This window comes from Phocoena phocoena, chromosome 16 (genome assembly GCF_963924675.1).
Source record: "Phocoena phocoena chromosome 16, mPhoPho1.1, whole genome shotgun sequence".
Taxonomy (NCBI): domain Eukaryota; kingdom Metazoa; phylum Chordata; class Mammalia; order Artiodactyla; family Phocoenidae; genus Phocoena; species Phocoena phocoena.
The window spans coordinates 27,966,506-27,986,958 of NC_089234.1; the positions used below are offsets into that span (position 1 = coordinate 27,966,506).

General features: G+C 44.3%; 1 protein-coding gene and 1 pseudogene across 1 annotated transcript in view; one reads left to right on the forward strand and one right to left on the reverse strand.

The window, feature by feature from the left end:
* The first annotated feature begins 10,234 nt into the window (after window positions 1-10,234).
* PKD2L1 (polycystin 2 like 1, transient receptor potential cation channel) overlaps window positions 10,235-20,453 on the forward strand; it is a 33,649-nt gene continuing 23,430 nt past the window's right edge. The window contains 2 exon segments of the mRNA XM_065893895.1: window positions 10,235-10,469; window positions 10,881-10,994. Of these exon segments, the coding sequence (XP_065749967.1) occupies window positions 10,235-10,469; window positions 10,881-10,994 (349 nt within the window).
* Window positions 19,780-20,384, reverse strand: LOC136136316 (ras-related protein R-Ras2 pseudogene; annotated as a pseudogene).

Sequence of the window (20,453 nt, forward strand, 5' to 3'; positions counted from 1 at the left end):
TTCAGCTGAGGACCAGCCAGGGGGAGGAAGGCGCCAAACCCAGAGTTCCGCACACAGCGGTCCCCTCAGCCCAAAGAGCACTCAGGGCGCCCTCGGTGGCTATTGACTCAGTCAGTCCCTGTCGTGCCAAGCACCCAGCAGTCTTCTTTCCTAACACCCTTCTTACCAAACTTCTGCTTTCCATGGGCAAATGCCAACTTCTTCTTCCTGACCCCCAAGAGCTACCTGGGCCTCTTGACCGCATGAAAAAGCTATGGCTGCCCTGTTATATACTTGGCCTTGGCTAAGGCCAGAACCATACTGCCAACTCTGGGGCCAGAGGAGGGTCACCCGAGACAGCAGGACCCCAGGAAAGGGATGGGGCCTGGTGCTGGCCAAACGCTTCCTGCCAGGGCAGGCTGGCACCTGGGCCTGTGAGTCAGGGCTGAAGCCAACACCCAGCTAATCCCATTACTTCCTTCACTTTTCAGGGCTTACAAGCAAGAGGGCGGCAAAGGCAGGGCCTGGAAAAAGTCGGGCTTTCTTGGGAGGGTGCAGGTGCCTGGATCCATCCAGGAGAGCAGAGAGTCAGATGCAGGGAATGGGAGGAGTCTGTTCTTGGGTCTCTGGGGCGTGGGGTTGGAAGGTGGGGAGTAAAGTCAGCACAGAGGTGTGAGGTGGGGATTGAATTGCCCCCCTGAGAGGTGGGGAACACAGGTGGCCCTTGGTGGAGTCTCCTGAGGGCTGAGGTTACTCCTTCTCCAAAGGAAGGTATGGAGGCCATGAGAACAGGCCTTACGGACCTCTACTACTGGTGGAGTAGTTGACCAAGAGCCTCCACCTGGGCCACTTCTAGATGTGCAGCCTGGGAACTTCCAATTCCTAGGAGCAGCCCAGCCAATAATTGAGCTCAGAAGGGATATTAAGGCAGCCCCTTTCCTGGGAGACACAATTCTCCTGGTGGTTTATTTTGGCTCCTTGAAGGTCCTGGCAAATCTTTCTTAGACTAACTATACTACAGGAATCCACCAAACTTTCCTACCCTCTCTCCTTCATTCGGGGTCAGACTTACAGTCTGGTCTGACAACTCTCCCAGCCTTCCTAGGCTCACTCCCTGTCTTCACTCACAGGTGTTACCCCCACTAAAAACCTTTGCACCTTTATCCAGTCATGGCTACTGCTTCTCAAAAGACCCAGGTTAACTCAGAAAGCTACTGTGTCTCCAGAATGATAAATCCCTGTGGGTTAGGACCGGTTAGCAGGGCCAGAACCTTTAGAATTACCCAGAAGAAAAGAATAAGTAACAGGAAGGAGCAGGGGAGAGAAACAGTCCCTAGGTTGGAGACCCTCTGAGCGCATAGCCTTCCAAACTGGTTTTGTCGCACTTAAACTAACAGGAGACAGGGTGTGGGTCCTGCTGCCACCTGGTGGACATTTTAGGCAAAGCACCATTGCACCTTTCCACTCTCTTCTGTGATTCTGCTCGAGGGTGGGAGTGGAGAATTTATTCTGGGGTTTGGGGTCCTCTCTCCCTCATTAACAGCATAAATTAGAGGAACTGAATTCCAAACTTTGCACTCAAACGTTTATCCTTTAAAATCATCACCATAGTTGTACATGTCTGTGTAGATGGTAAAAATCATTGGCTGTACACTTTAAATGGGTGAACTGTATGGTCTGTGAATTATATCTCAATAAAGCTGTTTTTAAAATTCAGCACCATAAAAGGAGTTGGAATGAACTGAAACTTTTATTTTTTTAAATTTTATTTTATATTGGAGTATAGTTGATCTACAGTATTGTATTTGTTGCAGCTGTATGAACTGAAGCTTTTCGAACATGAAGATGAGGATGGTGGGTTTCGGTTTCTTGGGACATCCCCAAACAGATATGCAAGAAGGTCACACAGCAGGTACTCAGTAAATACTTAGTAAATTACGTGTGCGGTTAAATGGAGCCGCTTCTTTCATTGCCTCACCACCCACACTTTAACCTCTACACCCCAACTCCTCCAAATCAGGCATCTCCAGCCTCCTCACTTTTCAAGGTCTCCTGAGAGATTCTAGTCTAAACATCCAAAAGCTTTTATCGGAACCCATGACCTTTTAGCACCATTTGATACTGTCCATCAGCACCCCCTTCTTAAAACACTCCTCCTCTGGCTTTTGTGTCCTCAAAATCCCTGTCCCTCCTCCTGTCTCTAATGACTCTCTCTCCCTTTTGGCCCCTCTTCCTCCAGCTCCTTAAGCCCTTTTCTCTCTTTGTTCAGTCCAATCCTTTGGCAATCTTGACTGTTCCTGTGGGTCCGATAAACACTTTGAGCCACACGATTCCCACATCGCTCTCCCCAGTCTTTATTACCCTCTCAAACTCTAACCCAAATTGTTCAATGGCCTCTCCGATTTTCATCATCTTAACACTTCAGAGTCAAATATACCTAAAGCTGAATTCCTCACCTTCCTACTGAAACCCGCTCCTTTTGATCCTTCTCCTCAGCCCCCTTTTAATAGCATCACCACCCTTCCAGTTGTCCAGGTTTGAGACCTTAGATGTACTTTTGATTTCTCTCCCTTGCACCCCACATCCAACCAGGTGCGTTATAATCCCAACAGGTTCTGCCTATGAGATTTCTCATATATCTTTCCATTCCTTTCTATTCTTATTTCACCGAAGGAAATTCAGGCTTTCGTTATCTGTCCCTGAACTAGCACAGCAACCTTCCAACTGATTTTCTTGCTTCCAATTTCTCCCCAAACCAACCCATCCTGTTGTCACACTATTTTTCATAAAATATAGCTTTAATTTCATTACTCTGTTCAGATGCTTCCTTTGTTTTTCTGTTTGCCTAATGGATTAAATGTCTGGTCTCTGAGGCCTTCCATATTTACTCCCAACTCTCTTTCCAGGCTTCCTATTCTCCACCCAATGTGGGATTGTTCTTCCAAAAGAGGCTTACTTCCAAGTTCCCACCTGCCTCCCTTTGTACCCTCTGCTGCCCCTGCATGATGACACACAGGAAGTCATTATCACTGTAGTCAGACCCAATTCGGAAGCCTAATGCCACCGTAAGTTCTCTCTCTGATCCTCAATTTCTTCCACCCATAAAATGGAGATAATGAAAAGCTATCCCATAGGATTGTGTGAGACTTAACTGAGATAATACACAGTAAAGTGTCTGGCATGTGGGTGGTTAATAAATAGTAACTATACTTTATTACTGTCTCTTAAAATATTATCCATCCTTCAAATTCCATCTCAATGCCATTTCGTTCAAAATTCCTTTCTTGACCTTCCCGCTTCCAAACCCAATCTCCTCCCTTCCTCTGTTAGATGCTGGACTTCTCATTACATTACTTATCATTGTAGCTATTTTCATACCTGTCACACATTTCGCTCATATTCTTCCCCAACTGTAATCTCCAAGGAAGTAGCAATTAGGCTTAGAGCAAACCGGTGATAAGCAAATCTATTGCATGATGACTCCCATGTCAAGAAATGAACTGTACTGATACTTCGCTGACAGGGAGAGCTAGTGTGGTGAGGGCAGCCAGCCAAGAGGTTCTCTGAGTCTCAAATGAAAATGAGCCTCAGGCCTCTATGAACATAACTACTGACAACCTCAGGTGTCTATGAACATAACTACTGACAACCTCAGGTCTCTATGAACATAACTACTGGCTTTTAAAAAATTATTATTTTTTCCAAATATGAAAGTACTCATAATCATTGTAGAAAAAAATCAGCAAAATAAAAAGCATCTATAATCACACCATCCAGAGCTACTGCTACTAAATTTTTTATTCTTCAATATTACTCCTTTTTTTCTGATGCATCTGTCTAAGTATATACACAGGAAATTTGGAGTCTATAGATGTATATGCCAGAATTTTCATATAACATATATTGAGCATTTTCTATGACATTAACTATTATTCAAAAATGTCGTTAATTTCTGCACAAAAATCCATTATGTGAATGTGTCTTAATTTATTTAATCTTTTCTTTTTTTCTATTTTGGATATTTGGGCTTCCTCTTTTTTAGCTTTTTCTTTTTTTTTTAAACTGTTATCAATCATGCTGATAGAAATACCAAGACAGAGTTCTAGATTTGGGATTACAAGGCCAGTGGAATAAAAGAAAAGAAAGCTCTTGGTTCTGAATTCCTGTTCAGGAATTTTTTTTTTAATTTTGAAATACAATTGACCTTTATTGAGTTATGATTGCCATACAAAAAGCTGTACTTATTTAATGTGTACAACTTGGTGAGTTTGGCGATAAGTATACACCTTTAAAACCATCACCTCAGGAAATTTTAATCAATCTGTAGTTTCACCAGCTACTCTAGCTCTTTTATTCATTTGTCTGTTTTTCAGAGTTTGAAGAGATAACCAATTTCAGGAGTGAGAAAGTGGTTGGATCTGTGTCTTTGGAAAGAACCTGAGGCTTGTGTAATTCAAGCTTAGCTCAACTCACATTCCAGTGACCATGCAGGGATAAAGATCACTGTACGTTTTAACATTTCTTGCAGTGTTGTAACTTTCTCCTTGTTTGGTCTTTTAACTCGGTCTGTTTCCTTGTGCATACTTTGCTGCAGGGACAAGATGGGGGAAGAGAGATAGAAATCATCATTCTATTCCTCACTGGCCTCAGAAAGTTGGGTCTCCTGCCGTATAGCCACACAGCACTTTTGCTTCTCCCTTGCAGCACTTTTTATGATTATAAATCATCAATTATTTGTGTATTTGTTTAATGTTTATCTTCTTCACCAGAGTGTAAGTTTCGTGAGACAGGGGCCCTGATGGTTTCATTTACTGCTTCATCCCCAAAGTGTAGCATAATCCCTACCTATATTCGGCACTCAGTAAACATCTACAGAATGAATTACCATTGGAATGAGGACTCAGGATGGAAGAATATGTGTCTTCCGTAATGGGGCTCTCAGAGGCGGGGACAAGGAGGTGTCTTGGGTGCTTGCCCTGAAACCCTGAGGTGATGCTGGAAGAGCGAGCCCTGGGGAATCTGCCCTGGTGCTCCAGTCTCCCCTCCTCACAGGCTTGGGACTTTCAGTCAACAGTGCCTCATTGTGAAATTTGGTGAGTGGCTCCGAGGGGAAGAAGAATTGCGTTCTCTCATGTCCTCTTCCCTGAGCCTCTCTATCCTCCATCCCTTTTCCCTCTCATGCCTTTCTCCTGGTGTATCTCCTCGCCTTTCTTTCTAGGCTGGTATCTCCAGCTCACATGGAGCTCTTTCCTTCCCCACTCCACCCACTCCAGCAGGTGGCCTAACACTTCACACCAGCTACAGAACACTGCCTGCCACAGGGGGAGCTCTGCCTAGAAGGGATAATGCTGATGGATTATGTCAGGACACGTGAGCTCTCCGGATGACGGGACTACACTCAGCAAGAGGACATGATCATGGCCTCAGACCCATTTCCCAGGGCTTAGTCAACTGACAACTAACTTTCCTATTTTTGTTGATGATATCATCTGTCTCCTACCACCTGGGTTTGATTGCTTCCCTCCATCTGTCCAATCTTCTGTAGACGGTATGGACAGATGGACATTGATGTCCAGGAGGGTCCTCTAGAAATGGGAGGAAAGCTGAGGGTCTCATTCAAAGGGTTCTTTTTGGAGAGATGGAAGACGCAAAGTGTATTCCAGAAGGACTTTGAAATCAGGGAGGTGGAAGGAAGGGAGAAAAAGGTTGAAGTGGGTCCTTTTGATGAGGAGATGGGTCACCTCCAGCCTCTCTGTGAGGTCCCTGGTGAAATAGAACAAAGGCTCTTTTCTTGCTGTCCTGGGCTGGGACAGCTGCAACAGGACTTCATATACCTGGACCTTCCAACAGATCTGGCTTGTTCACTGTGGTGTATGGAGAAGCTGGGACTTGTGGTGGCCCCTGGTGCAGTGCTGTGGTGTTTGTTACATGAAAACAGGCAGGGGAGGAGTCCCTTCTGCTTAGCCTACTCAGGTTGTTTGCTTGGTCCACGACGTTTGTTGTTGAAGTCTTGTGCTACTCGAATTTCAGTATTTTTTAAAATAAATTTATTTATTTATTTGTTTGTTTTTGGCTGTGTTGGGTCTTTGTTGCTGCTTACGAGCTTTCTCTAGTTGCGGCGAGTGGGGGCTACTCTGTTGTGGTGCGTGGGTTTCTCATTGCGGTGGCTTCTCTTGTTGCGGATCATGGGCTCTAGGCACGCGGGCTTCAGTAGCTGTGGCTCGTGGGCTCTAGAGCGCAGGCTCAGTAGTTGTGGCACAGGGCCTTAGTTGCTCCGTGGCATGTGGGATCTTCCAGGGCCAGGGCTCAAACCCATGTCTCCTGCATTGGCAGGTGGATTCTTAACCACTGCGCCACCAGGGAGGCCCCGAATTTCAGTATTTTTACTCTGCAGATGACTCTGGTGGTGAAGGTTAAGCTCTTATACCCAGGGTTCTTTCTTATAGATAAGTGATTTCTAGTGTCCTCCACTGAGAATCATTGCCATAGTGAGCCATTGTTACTTATAAAGTGTTTCCTACTGTTTATGTCTATTGGGGTGAAAAAGGTTGAGTCACTATGTAAAATACAGAAGGTGGTTTGCAGCTTGCTTCTCCCTGTAGAACCTGGACTGTGAATCTCCCCAGAGTTCCTTTCTCTAAAGTATGGAAAGTGTCCTATCCCAGAGGAAGTTCTATGGAAAACTTATAAGGAGATGGACCACAAGTTTCCATCTTATAGACTTTGATGTCTCTGGACTCTTTGTCAAGGCCTAGCAGATCCGGGTAGCACTGGAGAAGCTGGCTGGGATGGGGATGTTGTGAAAAGGGGGTACACTGGTGGTGGGAAGAGGATAACTCTCTTCCTGATGTCTGCATGAGGAGAGCATGTGACCAAAAAATTTATCCCACTGAAGCAATGGGACCAATTCACCAAGTGGTTAAGAGCCTTCATAACGAAGAGGTACTTTTGGTTTAGATGACTCACAAGGCTTGTCATGTGGTTATAAAACTCTTCTAAGAGGTGCTTTCATTCAAAGGCTACTTGTATAATACCCTCCACCTGAAATGCTACCATTCTGTTCTGTTGGTGTCATCTGAAATGAAATGGGTGTAGGCACAGAGAGTTCTGGGACCCTTGTCCTTCAGGGGCAATGACCACAGAGTCCTGGCTGAAGGCGTCTACCTTAACCATGAGCTGCTGTGTGTGACTGGAATGCACCAGGACGGATGCAATGGTATGATCATTAAATCTGTTGTGTGCTTTATAGTGTACAGAGTTTATAAAGACTTCTATATTCTATTTTAGTTTGAAAATAGTCCTTAAGGTCAACAGGGCTGGCCTTATTATCAACAATTTGCAGATAGGTAAAGAAAGTCTCGGAAGGGACTTGTCCAGAGCCATCTGGTCAGTGTGTTGCTGAACAAAGAGCTAAACCCAGGAGTTCTGGTTTCAAGTTCAAGCGTCTTGGGTTTCGCTACAGGACCCCCCTGAAATGAGCTGCCCTTTTTAACAGAGTGAAGTCAAGTGCCAATAGAAGCTGGAGGGCATGGAGAACGGCTGGCCATTAAATCATTAGGAGATCCCACTTTATTACCACATTTACAACTTCTTGAGTAAGACTAAACCTCTTAGGAACACAGAACATCTTTTGAGAATATTTCTCAAGCTCTGTTGCATAATCTGTGCCCCATGGGGGCATTCTAGGTTGATCCTTACTTGGCGAGTGCTCAAGACGGAGCAGGGAAGAGCAATGTTGGCCAGGTAGGTGGTCGTGACAGGTCACACACTGCTGGCCTTAAGCTCCCAGTGATACCGAGCAGTGCCCTGTGGGGCTCCTGGGTACAAAGCCTTTCTGTGTCCCCCATTTCTTTGATTATAGCATATAGTCTTCATTCAGCCTCCTTGACCTTCCCTGAGTTCCAATGGGCAGATTCAAGCAGTTACTAATTAGGGAAGGGAGGGGATGAGAGGCCAGGGAGAAACAAACAGTCAAGAGAAACAGTAGTGCAGCCTTGGGGCAAGGTCCTGGTTCCCCATCAAGGATACACGCAACAATATCTTTGAGCTGTTTTGCAGATACTGAAACCCCCTCCAGGTGGGAGAAATTAATGATTAATGATGGTATGCTGCCCACAGGCAGGTAGACCTCAGACCAGTTGGAACCTGAAGATCGATGATGCTGACTCCTACTTACCTCACCACCAACCCATCAGAAGAATGTCCACAAGCTGATCACGGCCTCTTTGAACCATTACTGTAAAACTTCTCACTATCCTCTCCAAGAGGGACACATAGTTTTCAAGGGCAGGAGCACACTGTGTCCCCCTTTGCCTGGCAAAGCAATAAAGCTGTCCTTTTCTACTTCACCCCAAACTCTGTCTCTAAGATTTGATTCGGCACCAGTGTACAGAGAAGCTGAGCTTTCAGCATCATCAGGGGTCTGGGACCTGTCACGTGATGAACCTCCTTGGGTCCATCCAAACCCCTGCTATTCACAAGCCTCCCTTAGGATACAAAATTACCCCAAAGGAATCAGAAACCATCTCCAGTGCCTTTCCCCACTTCTCTGGACTCTACTGCTAGCTTCCTGTTCATCACCTCTGTCCCAGAGTTCAGTTTTGCAAGCCGGGGGTCCTTTTGCAATTGTTTGAAAAGCATGTGGGTGAGAGGTAGCAGCTCCCTTTCCTTCACTATCAGATGATTTCAGACAAAGTGAGCAGTACAGGCCCAGTTCCTGATCCTTTGTCTTCCCAAAGAAAACAAACACCTTGGAATGTATGTCCCACTAACCCAAAAAATGGAAAGATGGGAACTCCTCCATCTAGGAAAGCTCACAGAGTGGCCTTAGCTCCAGCCTAGACAGTTAATTCCCTTCATAATATCTGGGCCTGGGGCAGGAGCTCCATGCAGCAGACCCAGGGGTAGGACAGGCGCCATCTCAGATGCTGAGGTACATTTATTTATCAAGGAGCTGAGCCCAGCCCTGGGTTGTCTGGGATCAGGATCTCTTTATGGGGACACTGAAGACCGGTGACTTCCACCAGGCTGATGTTTTACTGAGCACAAAGGTGGGCTTCAGGCCACCGCATCAGTAGAGTAGCCCAGATGGGGAGCCAGGAGCTGGAGAGAGGGCAGCTCCCACTCCAGCCATCAGGGAGGAGGTAAGCACCTGCCCTTGTGGGACCAGCCCCGTACTGAGCCTGTAGACGAACGAGCCAGGGCATGTGATCAGAGGCTGGATCCGGGCACAGGCAAGGATGTGCTCAAGGGTCCTTGCCAGGGTTTTGATTCAGAAACCAAGACTGGATAAAAAGCAGATCAGCCTGGATGCCTCTTCTATGAGCATTTTGTGCTCCTGAGTTCAGTTCTAGGTCCAGTACTAAGCAGGGCCACAAGATAAGATTGTCAGCTGAGCTGGGTCCAGATATACCTTCCCCTTAAGGAGTCTCAGGTCACACAGTCCTTGCCCTTTGCTCTCTGATCCATCTTCCCAGTCAGTGCTTAGCCTTTTTCCTAGGCTGAGCCCTACCTCTTCAAAGAAGACCTTTCTAGCAGTATAGCTCACCCATAAGCTACAAGAGGGCAGACCTCGGAAAAAAGGATACAGATAAGCTGGAACTCTGCAGGCTTTTCCCCTCCTCATGAGTGGCCAGAAAGCCTGTCCCTTAAGTATCTGAAGCAGGGGGTCCTCCTGCCACTATCCTTCTCCCCCAGCTGTGGGGGTGGAACGAGGTAGGAGAGGGGGCAGCTCCAGGTGAGACAGTAAAAGAGCCTCAGACGCTGTTGGCTGAGCCTGGGAGGGAGGCAACACTTTTCAGTCTCCTGTGCCTGCCCTTGGTCCCCACCCCGATCCATGGCGGCCCTTTCAGGAGCTTTTAGTGGACATGAACTCAGACCTGCTGTGGAGTCGGCCAGCCTCCCTCTCCTCCCAGCCCCACCCATTGATCTTTCATCACCTCTTTTATCACCTCTTTTGTCTGACTCAGGACCATCCCTCCCAGGCCCCATCTGCAAGCAGCCCTCTTCTCCCCACAACATTCACCTCTCTCACCCCTCCTTCCTTCCAGCCCCAGTCTCCACACCCTCCTATTCCCCTGAACAGGCACCTGCTTTCCTCCTACAAAAGGCAGGAGACAGAGGCTGTGTGAGACCAGCTGCTCTCACACTCCCTTTCCTTTGCCCTCTGCTGGCAAGGCTGGGCTGTGCCTTTGTTCTCTCTTCCTCCCAGGTGAGAGTGGGTACCTGAGGTGCCAGGTCTCCTGCCTCATTCCCCATGAATGCTGTGCAATGTCCCGAGGGGCAGGAGCTACAAAAGCTGGGGAGTGGAGCCTGGGACAACGCTGCCTACATTGGCGCCCCCTCCCCGCGTGGGACACCAAGGATCTGTACCGTCTCCAGTGCGGTGCCTCCTCCATCCCAACCCAAGAAACCTGAAGATGGACCCCAGGAGAAGGCACGCAAGACCCTGGTGTCCAGTTGCTGCCTTCAGATCTGTCGTGGCATCAGAGGTACCTGGTGGGGGAGGGTTCTCCTGAGATACTGGAGTCAGGAGAAGGGGTCCACAGAAGCTGTTGGAAGGGAATACAGTCTGAAGAAGAGGTGGAATCTCAGTGTGTCTTTGGGGTTTGTGAATGGTCTGCGTTAGAGCTGAATGCCCCAGAGTACAGAGGCTAGTTTAGTGGTCTCCCAGAGGGAGAGCCTGGCACAGTCATCTCTTGGGGACCCAGAAGGGTATGAGGGAGCTAGTTTGAGGGAAGACACGGATGTGATGATGCCTTAGACTGCCCCACTGGGATAAGGTGACAGGTAAAAGGGCTGGGGTGGAAATGAGAATAAAGTCCAGGGACTGATAGGTAGGGTAACTGGAAGGAGCCCTGCTGTTGGGAATCCTGGGCATCTTTCCAATGTCCCTCCCTTAGGACTTTGGGGAACAACCTTGACTGAGAACACAGCTGAGAACCAGGAACTTTATGTCAAGACCACCCTGCAGGAGCTTTTGGTGTACATCGTGTTCCTGGTGGACATTTGTTTCTGTGAGTAACATCTGTCTCTGTGCACATCTGTGTGTGAGAACATCTATGTGTACAACAACTGGGCACACACCTCTGTGGGCAACATCTGTGGTGACAGCCTCCATCTGTACGAGCAGGCTGTGCCCTGGTCTATTTTATACCTTTTCAGCTTAAGATTTTTTAATTAAAAAGAAGTTGTCACTGAGTTCAGGAGAAAAAGGCAGACTATTGGAAAGCTTTTAATACAGGTTACTTCTTCAAGTGTTATAAGGGGAATCCACTTTTTAAGTTCAAGTTCCTGATATCTACTTAACAGCCACTGTTTTCTATTAGCAGGTGGAAGTTTTTACCCTTCTGTAAAGAGTGGAAGACACTCCTTTTTATTTATTTATTTATTCATTTATTTGGTTGCACCAGGTTTTAGTTGTGGCAGGCAGGCTCCTTAGTTGCAGCTCCCGGGCTCCTCAGTTGTGGCATGTGAACTCTTAGCCATGGCATGCGTGTGGGATCTAGTTCCCTGACCAGGGATCGAACCCAGACCCCCTGCATTGGAAGTGCGGACTCTTATCCACTGTGCCGCCAGGGAAGTCCCAAGACACTCTTTTCTGTTCAGAAAAAATAGTTTGGTGGGTTTCACAGAGTTATTATACTAGGTCTGATCCACATTTCTTTGGAGGCAGGAGGGAAAAGATTCAGCAGGCCTTAGAGCTCAGATCCCTAATAAAAGGATTAAAGATGCAAATGGTGTGGTAGTCAGTGCAGCTAAGGTTCTCCCATGTGAAAGAGCACCATGCCACAGGCTTTGAGGGAAGCTTATCTGAAGATCTATAGATATAAGCTGGGAAGGTTTGGTCTCTAAGTTGAGAGAAGCAAGTGAATAGATAGATCGGTGAACCATGGAAGAATAGAGTCAAAGAATTAGAGATAATAATAAAGGTGGACCAAACAGATGCTATAAGGCCTACAGATAAACATGCTTTGCTTTTCTATTAATTGCTTCTTTAAATGTTTGCATAAGTGAATTTTGGCTAATTTCATAGAGTTGTGTGTGTATGCGTGTGTTGATTGAAGCTGCAGCTTGGACCTTGCAACTAAGGTGCCTCCATTACTAGCTGGCTTTATACCCCACAGAAGCCTCTGTTCTTTTTAGGATGCATGAATCGTTTGCAAGTAGACTCTGAAGGTCTGATTATATAAGTCTTGGTTAAAAATTTCATCATCTTTGTGAGCTATCCACATGTGTATGAGCCCTCTAGGAAAGCTGAACACTTGTTTTGGTTGTACTCTGTTGGGACTTACTCTGTGGGGATAGACGGGACAGTTCTGCATGTTTACCACAGGCCATCAGCATGGAGTGAAAGGAGGCAGAGCGTATGGGGAACAACAGTCAACCCAGTGTACATTTTTGGGGGCCCATTTGATTCCTTTCAGCAATGACTCTCAGAAATTCGTTTGTTGACATACTGACTTTTTGTCTCAACCATCTGCTAGGAAGGAGTGTTTCTCTCCTTTTTCAGATCCTGTGACAACAGCTGTAACCTGCAGGCAGAGCCTTTCTCTATAAATGACTCAAATATCTCCATTTCCAGGTTAGCCTTTGGAGCAAGATTGGGAGGTTCCTGGCTCCCCAGAGTTAGACTGAACCATTCTGGCTTCAGGGTGGGAAGCTTAAGTTCTATCCACTCGTGTTCTCTACTTTTTGAGATCTCAATGCACTGACAAATACTAGATGGTCTGTAACTTGCCAAAGTCTGAGTCGTGGACTCAGTCCAATAATTACAGAATCCTTAAGTGGCCAGGAGCTTTAGAAGTCATCTAGTTCAAGGATGCAGAAATCCTTTCTCCAAGATCCCGCCTGTGGTTCTCTGTCAGGTGACCAAGCAGCCCCATCGTGGGGAACATCCATGGGAGTTTCACTCTTTCATGGGGCAGCTCTTCTACTGTTGGGAAGCCCTATTTCCTTTCATCCACAGAGCTCCCCTTTCTATGCCAGACATTGGACTGAGATATACAGAGATGACTGATCCTTGAGCCTTCTCCTTTTGAGAACTTCCTTCTATTGAGCCGTCTACTTCCCTGTTACTCTCTGAAGTGACAACCCTTCCACTGTGACTGAATGTGGCTATCATGTTTCTCCTTGGTAATATGTTCTCTGGATTAGTTACCTTCTAGTTTCTCACTAAGCCAGTCATTATAATATGGTTTCCAGAAGTGATATTATGCAGAGATTGAAGGCATGGGCTCTGAGTTTCCACAGACTTGGGTTCAAACACCAGGTTCTACCATTTACCAGGTGAGGGACCTTGAGTAAGTTGCTTAACTTCTCTGAGTTTCAGTTTTCTCATCTGTACCTACCCAATCCAATAAGATTGTTACATAAGGTACATGAGGCAATATCCATGAAGTCATTACCTCTGTGCCTAGCATATAGTAAAAAATATTCCATAACGCTCACCATCCTGGTTGCCTGTCTCTAGGCCTGATCTATATGATGCCCAGTAATGGACAAAATACTCCATAGTCAGTCTGACCAGTTCAGAGTTCTGTGATGCTGTTACTTCAGTTGTATCCAGATTTGTGGAATATATGAGGACATGCAGAGGAAATAATTTCTAAACTAAAAGCTGAAAAATGAGGAGAATTTAGCTCCCTGAAAGAGAGGTGAAGACAAGGGACGTTTCTGGGGAGAAAGAACAGCATGTACCAAGTCCCAGAAGTGACAGAGGGCACGGTCTGGTGAGAGTGCATCCGTGTGGCTGGAGCAGACAGTTTGAAGAACAAAGTAGTAAAAGATGACCAAGCTGGCCATTTAAGCAGGGGCGGGTCATGAAGGGTCTTATAAGGTATGATATGGAATTGGGATGCTATCCTGAGGACCCTGTGGGGAGCCACTGAAGAGTTATAAGCACAAACTTCCAGCCCCCTCTAGAACATTCTTATGAAAGAGAATTTGGAGGCCTTCACATTCTGATGGCTCCTACAACACATAACAAAATACTACTAAAACTAGTTTCCTAGGCCCCATGCTCTCCCAGCCCCTTCCTTCCTTCAGGCTAATCTTCAGGCAACACTGAGCCTTGGACATGGTCTCAGTAGGGCTTCTTTGGTGCTCTCCAGGGTCCTGACCTCACCTGTCTGGCATCTCCGCTTCCTCAGCCTCCCTGAGCTCTGGCCACCTGCAACTAGACTATATATTCTCAGTGGGGATGATATAGCCCCCAGAGGGGTGGAAGTAGTTTCTTTCAGGGCAAAAAAATCCCACTTAGATATTTCTATAGCTTTTTGGCTCTCCAAAGGGCTATAGTACATAAGCAAATGTAGAGAATATATGTGGTATTAAAATTTAATTAGGGTGGAGGGTGATTAGGAAGACAATGTCTAAAGAGGCTCCTGGGTTAGGGTATAATACAAAAAATGTTAAGAAACACTAAAATAGACCCACCTAATTTTGCTAGTCAGTGTGCTGACTAAGATGTCCTACCTAAGGACGGGGGTGCAAGTCCTGGCCATAGAATCTGGTATAAAGCAGGGTGGCTGTTGTGTTGTTCTATCAGGATGCTGTCTTCTAAGAGCTGCCATGACATGTGATATGCTGCCATGATATGGATATGCACTGTACCAGTTTGCTTTTCCCTGTCAATTCCTGAAACTAGGTTCAGATGCTCCAGGACCCATATTGGCATTAATGGAAAGATAGAACATTGGAGTCAGACTAACGGGATTCAGTTACCAGCTCTTCTGCTTATTGGTTTTGTGATGTTAGGCACTTCCTTGTTGGTAGAACAGGGAGAATAATACTTATCTTATGGACATAACATATATAAAGAATCTAACACAATTACTGATAGTATTTATCTTTGTGTTATCTAGGGGAATTTCAAAATACTTGATCTTTTAGTCTGTTTGTAAAAAATACCTCTCAAGGAAGAAGCAAATCTGAAAAGACTATATAATGTATGGTTCTAACTACATGATATTCTGGAAAAGGCAAAACTGTGGAGATAGTGAAAGGACTGGTGGCTGCCGGGGTCTTGGGGGAAGCTGAAATGAGTAGGTAAAGCATAGAGGATTTGGGGGCAGTGAAACTACTCTGTATGACATTATTATGGTAGATACATGTCATTATTATACATTTGTCTAAATGCATAGAATGTACAACACCAAGAGTGAACCCTAATGTAAAGTATGGACTTCGGGTAATGGTGATGTGTCAACATAGGTTCATCAGTTGTAACACGTACCACTCTGGCTGTGTGTATGTGGAGGTAAGGGGTGTATGGGAAATCTCTGCACCTTCCACTCAATTTTGCTTTGAACCTAAAACTGCTCTAAAAATTAAAGTCCTTTTAAAAAAGTCTATTTTTAAAAATTATTTATTTATTTATCTATTTATTTATTTATGGCTACGTTGGGTCTTAGTCGTGGCACGCAGGCTCTCTAGTTGTGGTGCTTGGACTCAGTTGCCCCGTGGCGTGTAGGATCTTAGTTCCCCGACCAGGGATTGAACCCACGTCTCCTGCATTGGAAGGTGGATTCTTAACCACTGGACCACCAGGGGAGTCCCTAGAATGTCTATTTTAAAATACATTTCAAATTTGTAGTTGGCTCCACATTTAGGGATAGTATCATTTGAGCAGCATCCACTTCTGACATTAAAACTTTAAGTTAAGGCATTTTCTCCAGAAGACCCCAGTTTATCACTACCACCACCACCACCATCATCATCGTCATTATCAACAGCACAAACAACAAAGCTTTATTGAATAATTTTTCAATGTGCCTGGCACAGTGCCAGGTACATTATCTCATTGACTACTCCCAATAACTCTAAGAAATTGGTTCTGTTATCACTCCCATTTTACAAATCGGGAAAAGTTTAGATATGACAAATAGCTTGCCTAAGGCCACACAGCAAATAAGTGGCAGAAGTAGGAATCCAACTGGGGACTAGCAGCCTGACTCACATTCTAAGCAGTCTCTTTGCATGCAAATTTGTTATACATTAATTTATTAACACCCATCAACATCTTATCAAGGTAACTCCCTGCCCTACCCTAAAAGAAGCAGACTCTTGAGAGAATTCTTCCAGCTGATTACTTTTCTTTCTTTTTATTGCCATATTTAAAAGGTGATAAAAAAACTTAAGGAACATTTTGAAATACAATTCACCACCACAGTACCAAAGGTTACTTTCTAATTACCAAACTTTATCCATATAGTTACATATTTTGCCTAGTTGTATCATATTGTACACTTCCACTTACAATTATATCATAGTTCCTCATGTTTGTAAGTTGTTTTTATATTTTCATTTTAATGACTACAATCACACCACAATTAGCTAAAACATTTCTCTTGTTATTTCAATATTTGCCTAGAGTAGGTAAATATATCTACGCTTGCTGCTTTTTTTCACCACTTTTGTTGAATTATCTCGGAATTTCCAGGGAGAGAAAATTACTACAAAGACAGGAATGTATTCTTGGTACTTGCTATGTGTTGTCATTTTGCCTCTGTAAGCAATCATGTAAATTTATTATGTTGCTAGCACTGTAAGATCATACCAATTTTTGTCACAACTTCATTAACATCGGATATTCTTATTTATATTTTTTATTACTGAATAGGCATAACATAGTACAATTTACCTTAATTTATTGGTCTTTGGTTACGAGTGAGGATGGACAATTTTCTCATGTTTTAATATACTATGTGTATTTACTTTTGTGTAAATTGCATAAGAAGTATATTTGAAGACAGGCAAAGAAGAAGATTGGGGGTGAAGTTTGGCACATTAGACCTTAGGTGAGGGACCACCCATCAAAGGGCTTATTTCCAGGATGTGGGTTCCTGGGGCTGGAAAGAACAGTCAACTAAGTCAGGGATCACCTGCACAGCAGTTTGGCCTGGGATGGGCCCCAGTAAACTATAGTGGTCAGCCATACTGAGCACATTTCTTCTCCCTTATGCTTTATTCTAGGAACCGGGTGCGTCTAGACACCAGGGCTATTTGGAGTCTCATCTGGCTAAAATAGATCTATCTTTTTAATGCAGGCATTATGGGTGAACCATCGATCTTTTCATAATAACCATATCAGTCGTGCAGCCCTTTAAACCTTACAAAGAGCTTTCATACCTATTATCTCATTTGATCCTGACAGCAATCCTGTAAGGGATAGATATTATTACTTCCGTTTCACAGATTAGGAAGCTGTTATTATTGTCATTATGAATAGTCCAGGAGTGATCAGTAATTCAGAAAGGTCCCTGATGGGTGGAGTCAGTCCTATTCCTGGGCAGAGAAAGTGCTGGAGAATGATCTTCCTGCCTCCACCCCTTCCCTCCCACTGTCATGCTGTTTCTGAAAGGGCTTCCAGCCTTTTGTCTTCTTGGCAGGATGGCTGTAGCCTTTTGTTGATGGAGGAAACATTGAAGGTCTTTGTGTGGAAACAATGGCTGTTTGTTTTAGGAGACAGTATTGTTATCTCAAAGGTGCACCTGGGACTGCCCCCACTCCCCCCCATAGGAGCGGCTCTGAGCCAAGACAAGGCTGGGTCTGGTCACCATGGAGCTGGGGAGGAGGGCAGAGACCCCTTGGCCTTTGGTGACTTGTATCTACACACCAACTAACATCAACTGGATGTTCTTTATTCGCTACTGGTTGTAAGGAAATGCCTGCCTCTGTTCACTGCTTTCTTGTAGAGAATTTTAAGGTTCTGTCCATAGATTGGTGGAATCTTGCATTAACAGGAGAGGCTGAAGTAAGCTTGGAGATCAGGAAGAATGTCTTTTTTAAAATTGAGATACAATTGACATGTAACACTGTATTAGTTTCAGGTGTACAACATGATGATCTGATATATTTACATATTGTGAAAGGATTACCACAATGTTTAGTTAACATTCATTACCACACAGTTACAGTTTTTTTTCTTGTAATGAGAACTTTTAAGATCTACTCTCTTCGCAACTTTTCAAATATAGAATACAGTATTATTAACTATAGTCACCAGTCCTGTACCCCAGGATTTATTGATCTTATAACTGGAAATTTTTATGTTTCGACCACCTTCACCCATTTTGCCCATCTCCTGCATCTGGTAACCACCAATCTGTTCTCTGTATCTATGAGTTTGCGGGGGGGGGGGGTTGTTTTTGTTTTGTTTGGGGTTTTTTTTTTTCTGTGTGTTTGTTTTGTTTTCTTTGTTTTTTAAGATTCCACAAATAAGTGAGATCATACAATCTCTCTCTCTTTCTCTACACACACACACACACAAACACACACACACACATCACCGTCTCCTTATCCACTCATCCATCAGTGGACACTCAGGTGGTTTCCATGTCTTGGCTATTGTAAATAATACTGCAATAAACTTAGGGGTGCAGATATCTTTTTGTGTGTGTGTGATAACAGATCAATTTTAATTCTAGCACCTGAAGCTATTCAAGGGTATGCTTTAAAAACTTCATGGAACTGTTGTACACATTCAATAAAGTGACAACTGTGCAATACCACTTAGTATCTCAAAACCAGGAATATACTTTTGAATTGTTTAAACACAATCCACAGAATTAAAAACAAAACCAGAAGTTATCCACAGTTATACTAATTGTCAATTTAAAGTTTTACCGCTTACTATTTGATATAACAGTCAATATCTAGTAGGGGATATTGGAAGTGATTTCAGATTCTCATCCCGTTGTACTCTATTGGGAAGGTTTCTTGAGTAGCTATGTGACTGGCCAAAGGTGGGTACAGCCAGGACCAGAACAGCATGTAAGGCTCTACCACAGTTTCTGTAGTTTTGACTTTTTTTCCTTTGTCAGCTAAAAGTGCACAGCGAGAATTAAATACTTATCTTTACATATACACAAGGTATGCTGTGAAAGCATATTTGCTTACAAACATGTAAAAATACTTGTTAACTGGTTTGATAAGAAAATAATGTATAAAAGTATATAGCAAAACATTAATCATCTCTGACCCTGGAAAGATCAATTCCATATTTTATATTACAAACAAAAACAGTTTTAGTTTTTTTTGAATCCCTTATAGAAATACTTGAAAAGGAAGACAGACAGGAATTATTTATTTTTACTCTCAACATGGCTGTGAAAAGGGTTAAATTAAAAAACCAAGAACACTAAAATGACTAAGTCCAGAATAAGTCCAAATATTTGGCCACATAGAATATTATCTTTAGGAATAATAGTAAAGGCTTTACACACAGTTTTTAACCTATAAATACAATAGGTATTTTGGCCACTGGAAAACAAAGGCTATAGCATCGGTAAAGGTCTGAGATGTCTCACTTTTGTGGATTCAGTTCAGTGTATTTAAGGTTAACTAAAGTTGACATCAAAATTTTTAGAGATAGGCAAAAATTCACATTTAAAAAAACCTCCCTGTGTTTCTATTTAGAGTAACAGTAGGAAATATGATTCCATAAGTTAAAAGTTATTTCACAACCTATGACTTCAGTTTGGCAAACAGCTTAGGTTCCAAAACTGATTCATCCCTATTAAAAGTAAGTCCTTAAAAAAAGAATGTGTCTGTGTATATAGATATCCATTTTAAAGGAATCAGATAATCCTTGAAGCAGCCTTAGTGTTTCCTTTAAATCTGTCTTGAATGACCATTGGATTCGCTTCATGGAAAGGATTAGTCAGCTTCTTGGTCTAAGGCTACTACGGTGATCATTTATCTAAGGCTAGAAAGGTACCAGCGTGATGTAAACTGTAAGGAGAGAGGGAGAAGATGAGGACTTTTCCTGGAAATTGGTAGCTAAAATTCAAGGGATTCTTAGAAAATGACACAGTGGCAGCCTTTCTTGTCTTTTTCTTTCGTTGGTTCTGGTGAAGGAGGACATTCCTGCTCTTGAAATTTCCTTATAACCCGGACAAGTTCATGGAAAGCTTGATCTATATTCATGCTAATCTTTGCTGACGCCTCCATGTATGTTACCTTAAGCTACAGTGCTAACTGCTGTCCTTCCTGCATTACCTGTCTCTGATGATCCAAATCTGCTTTATTACCAATTAAAATCATTGGAAACTCATCACGATCCTTTACTCTGAGAATCTGTCTTTGAAACTTATGAATTTCGTCAAAACTGCCTCTGTGACTGAAAAGACCAACAGGAAACCCTCGCCAGTTCTCACATACTGTTCTTTCATAGCTCCAAACTCCTCTTGTCCCGCTGTATCCAGAATATCTAGCCGGGCTGCCCGGTCACGCATCCCACACTGCTTTAGGCAGGAATCCTCGACGGTTGGATCATAATCCATTACAAAATAAGACTGGATGAACTGGATGGTGAGCGCCGATTTGCCCCCGCCGCCCCTGCCGACCACCACTAGCCAGTACGTCTCTTGGCAGGAGCCGTCCCGCCAGCCGGCGGTGGCCATGGGGACGCCGCCCGCCCTCGGCCCGGCTCCAGGGACCTGTGCGGCCGGCGGGCTGTGGGCGAGCGGCCT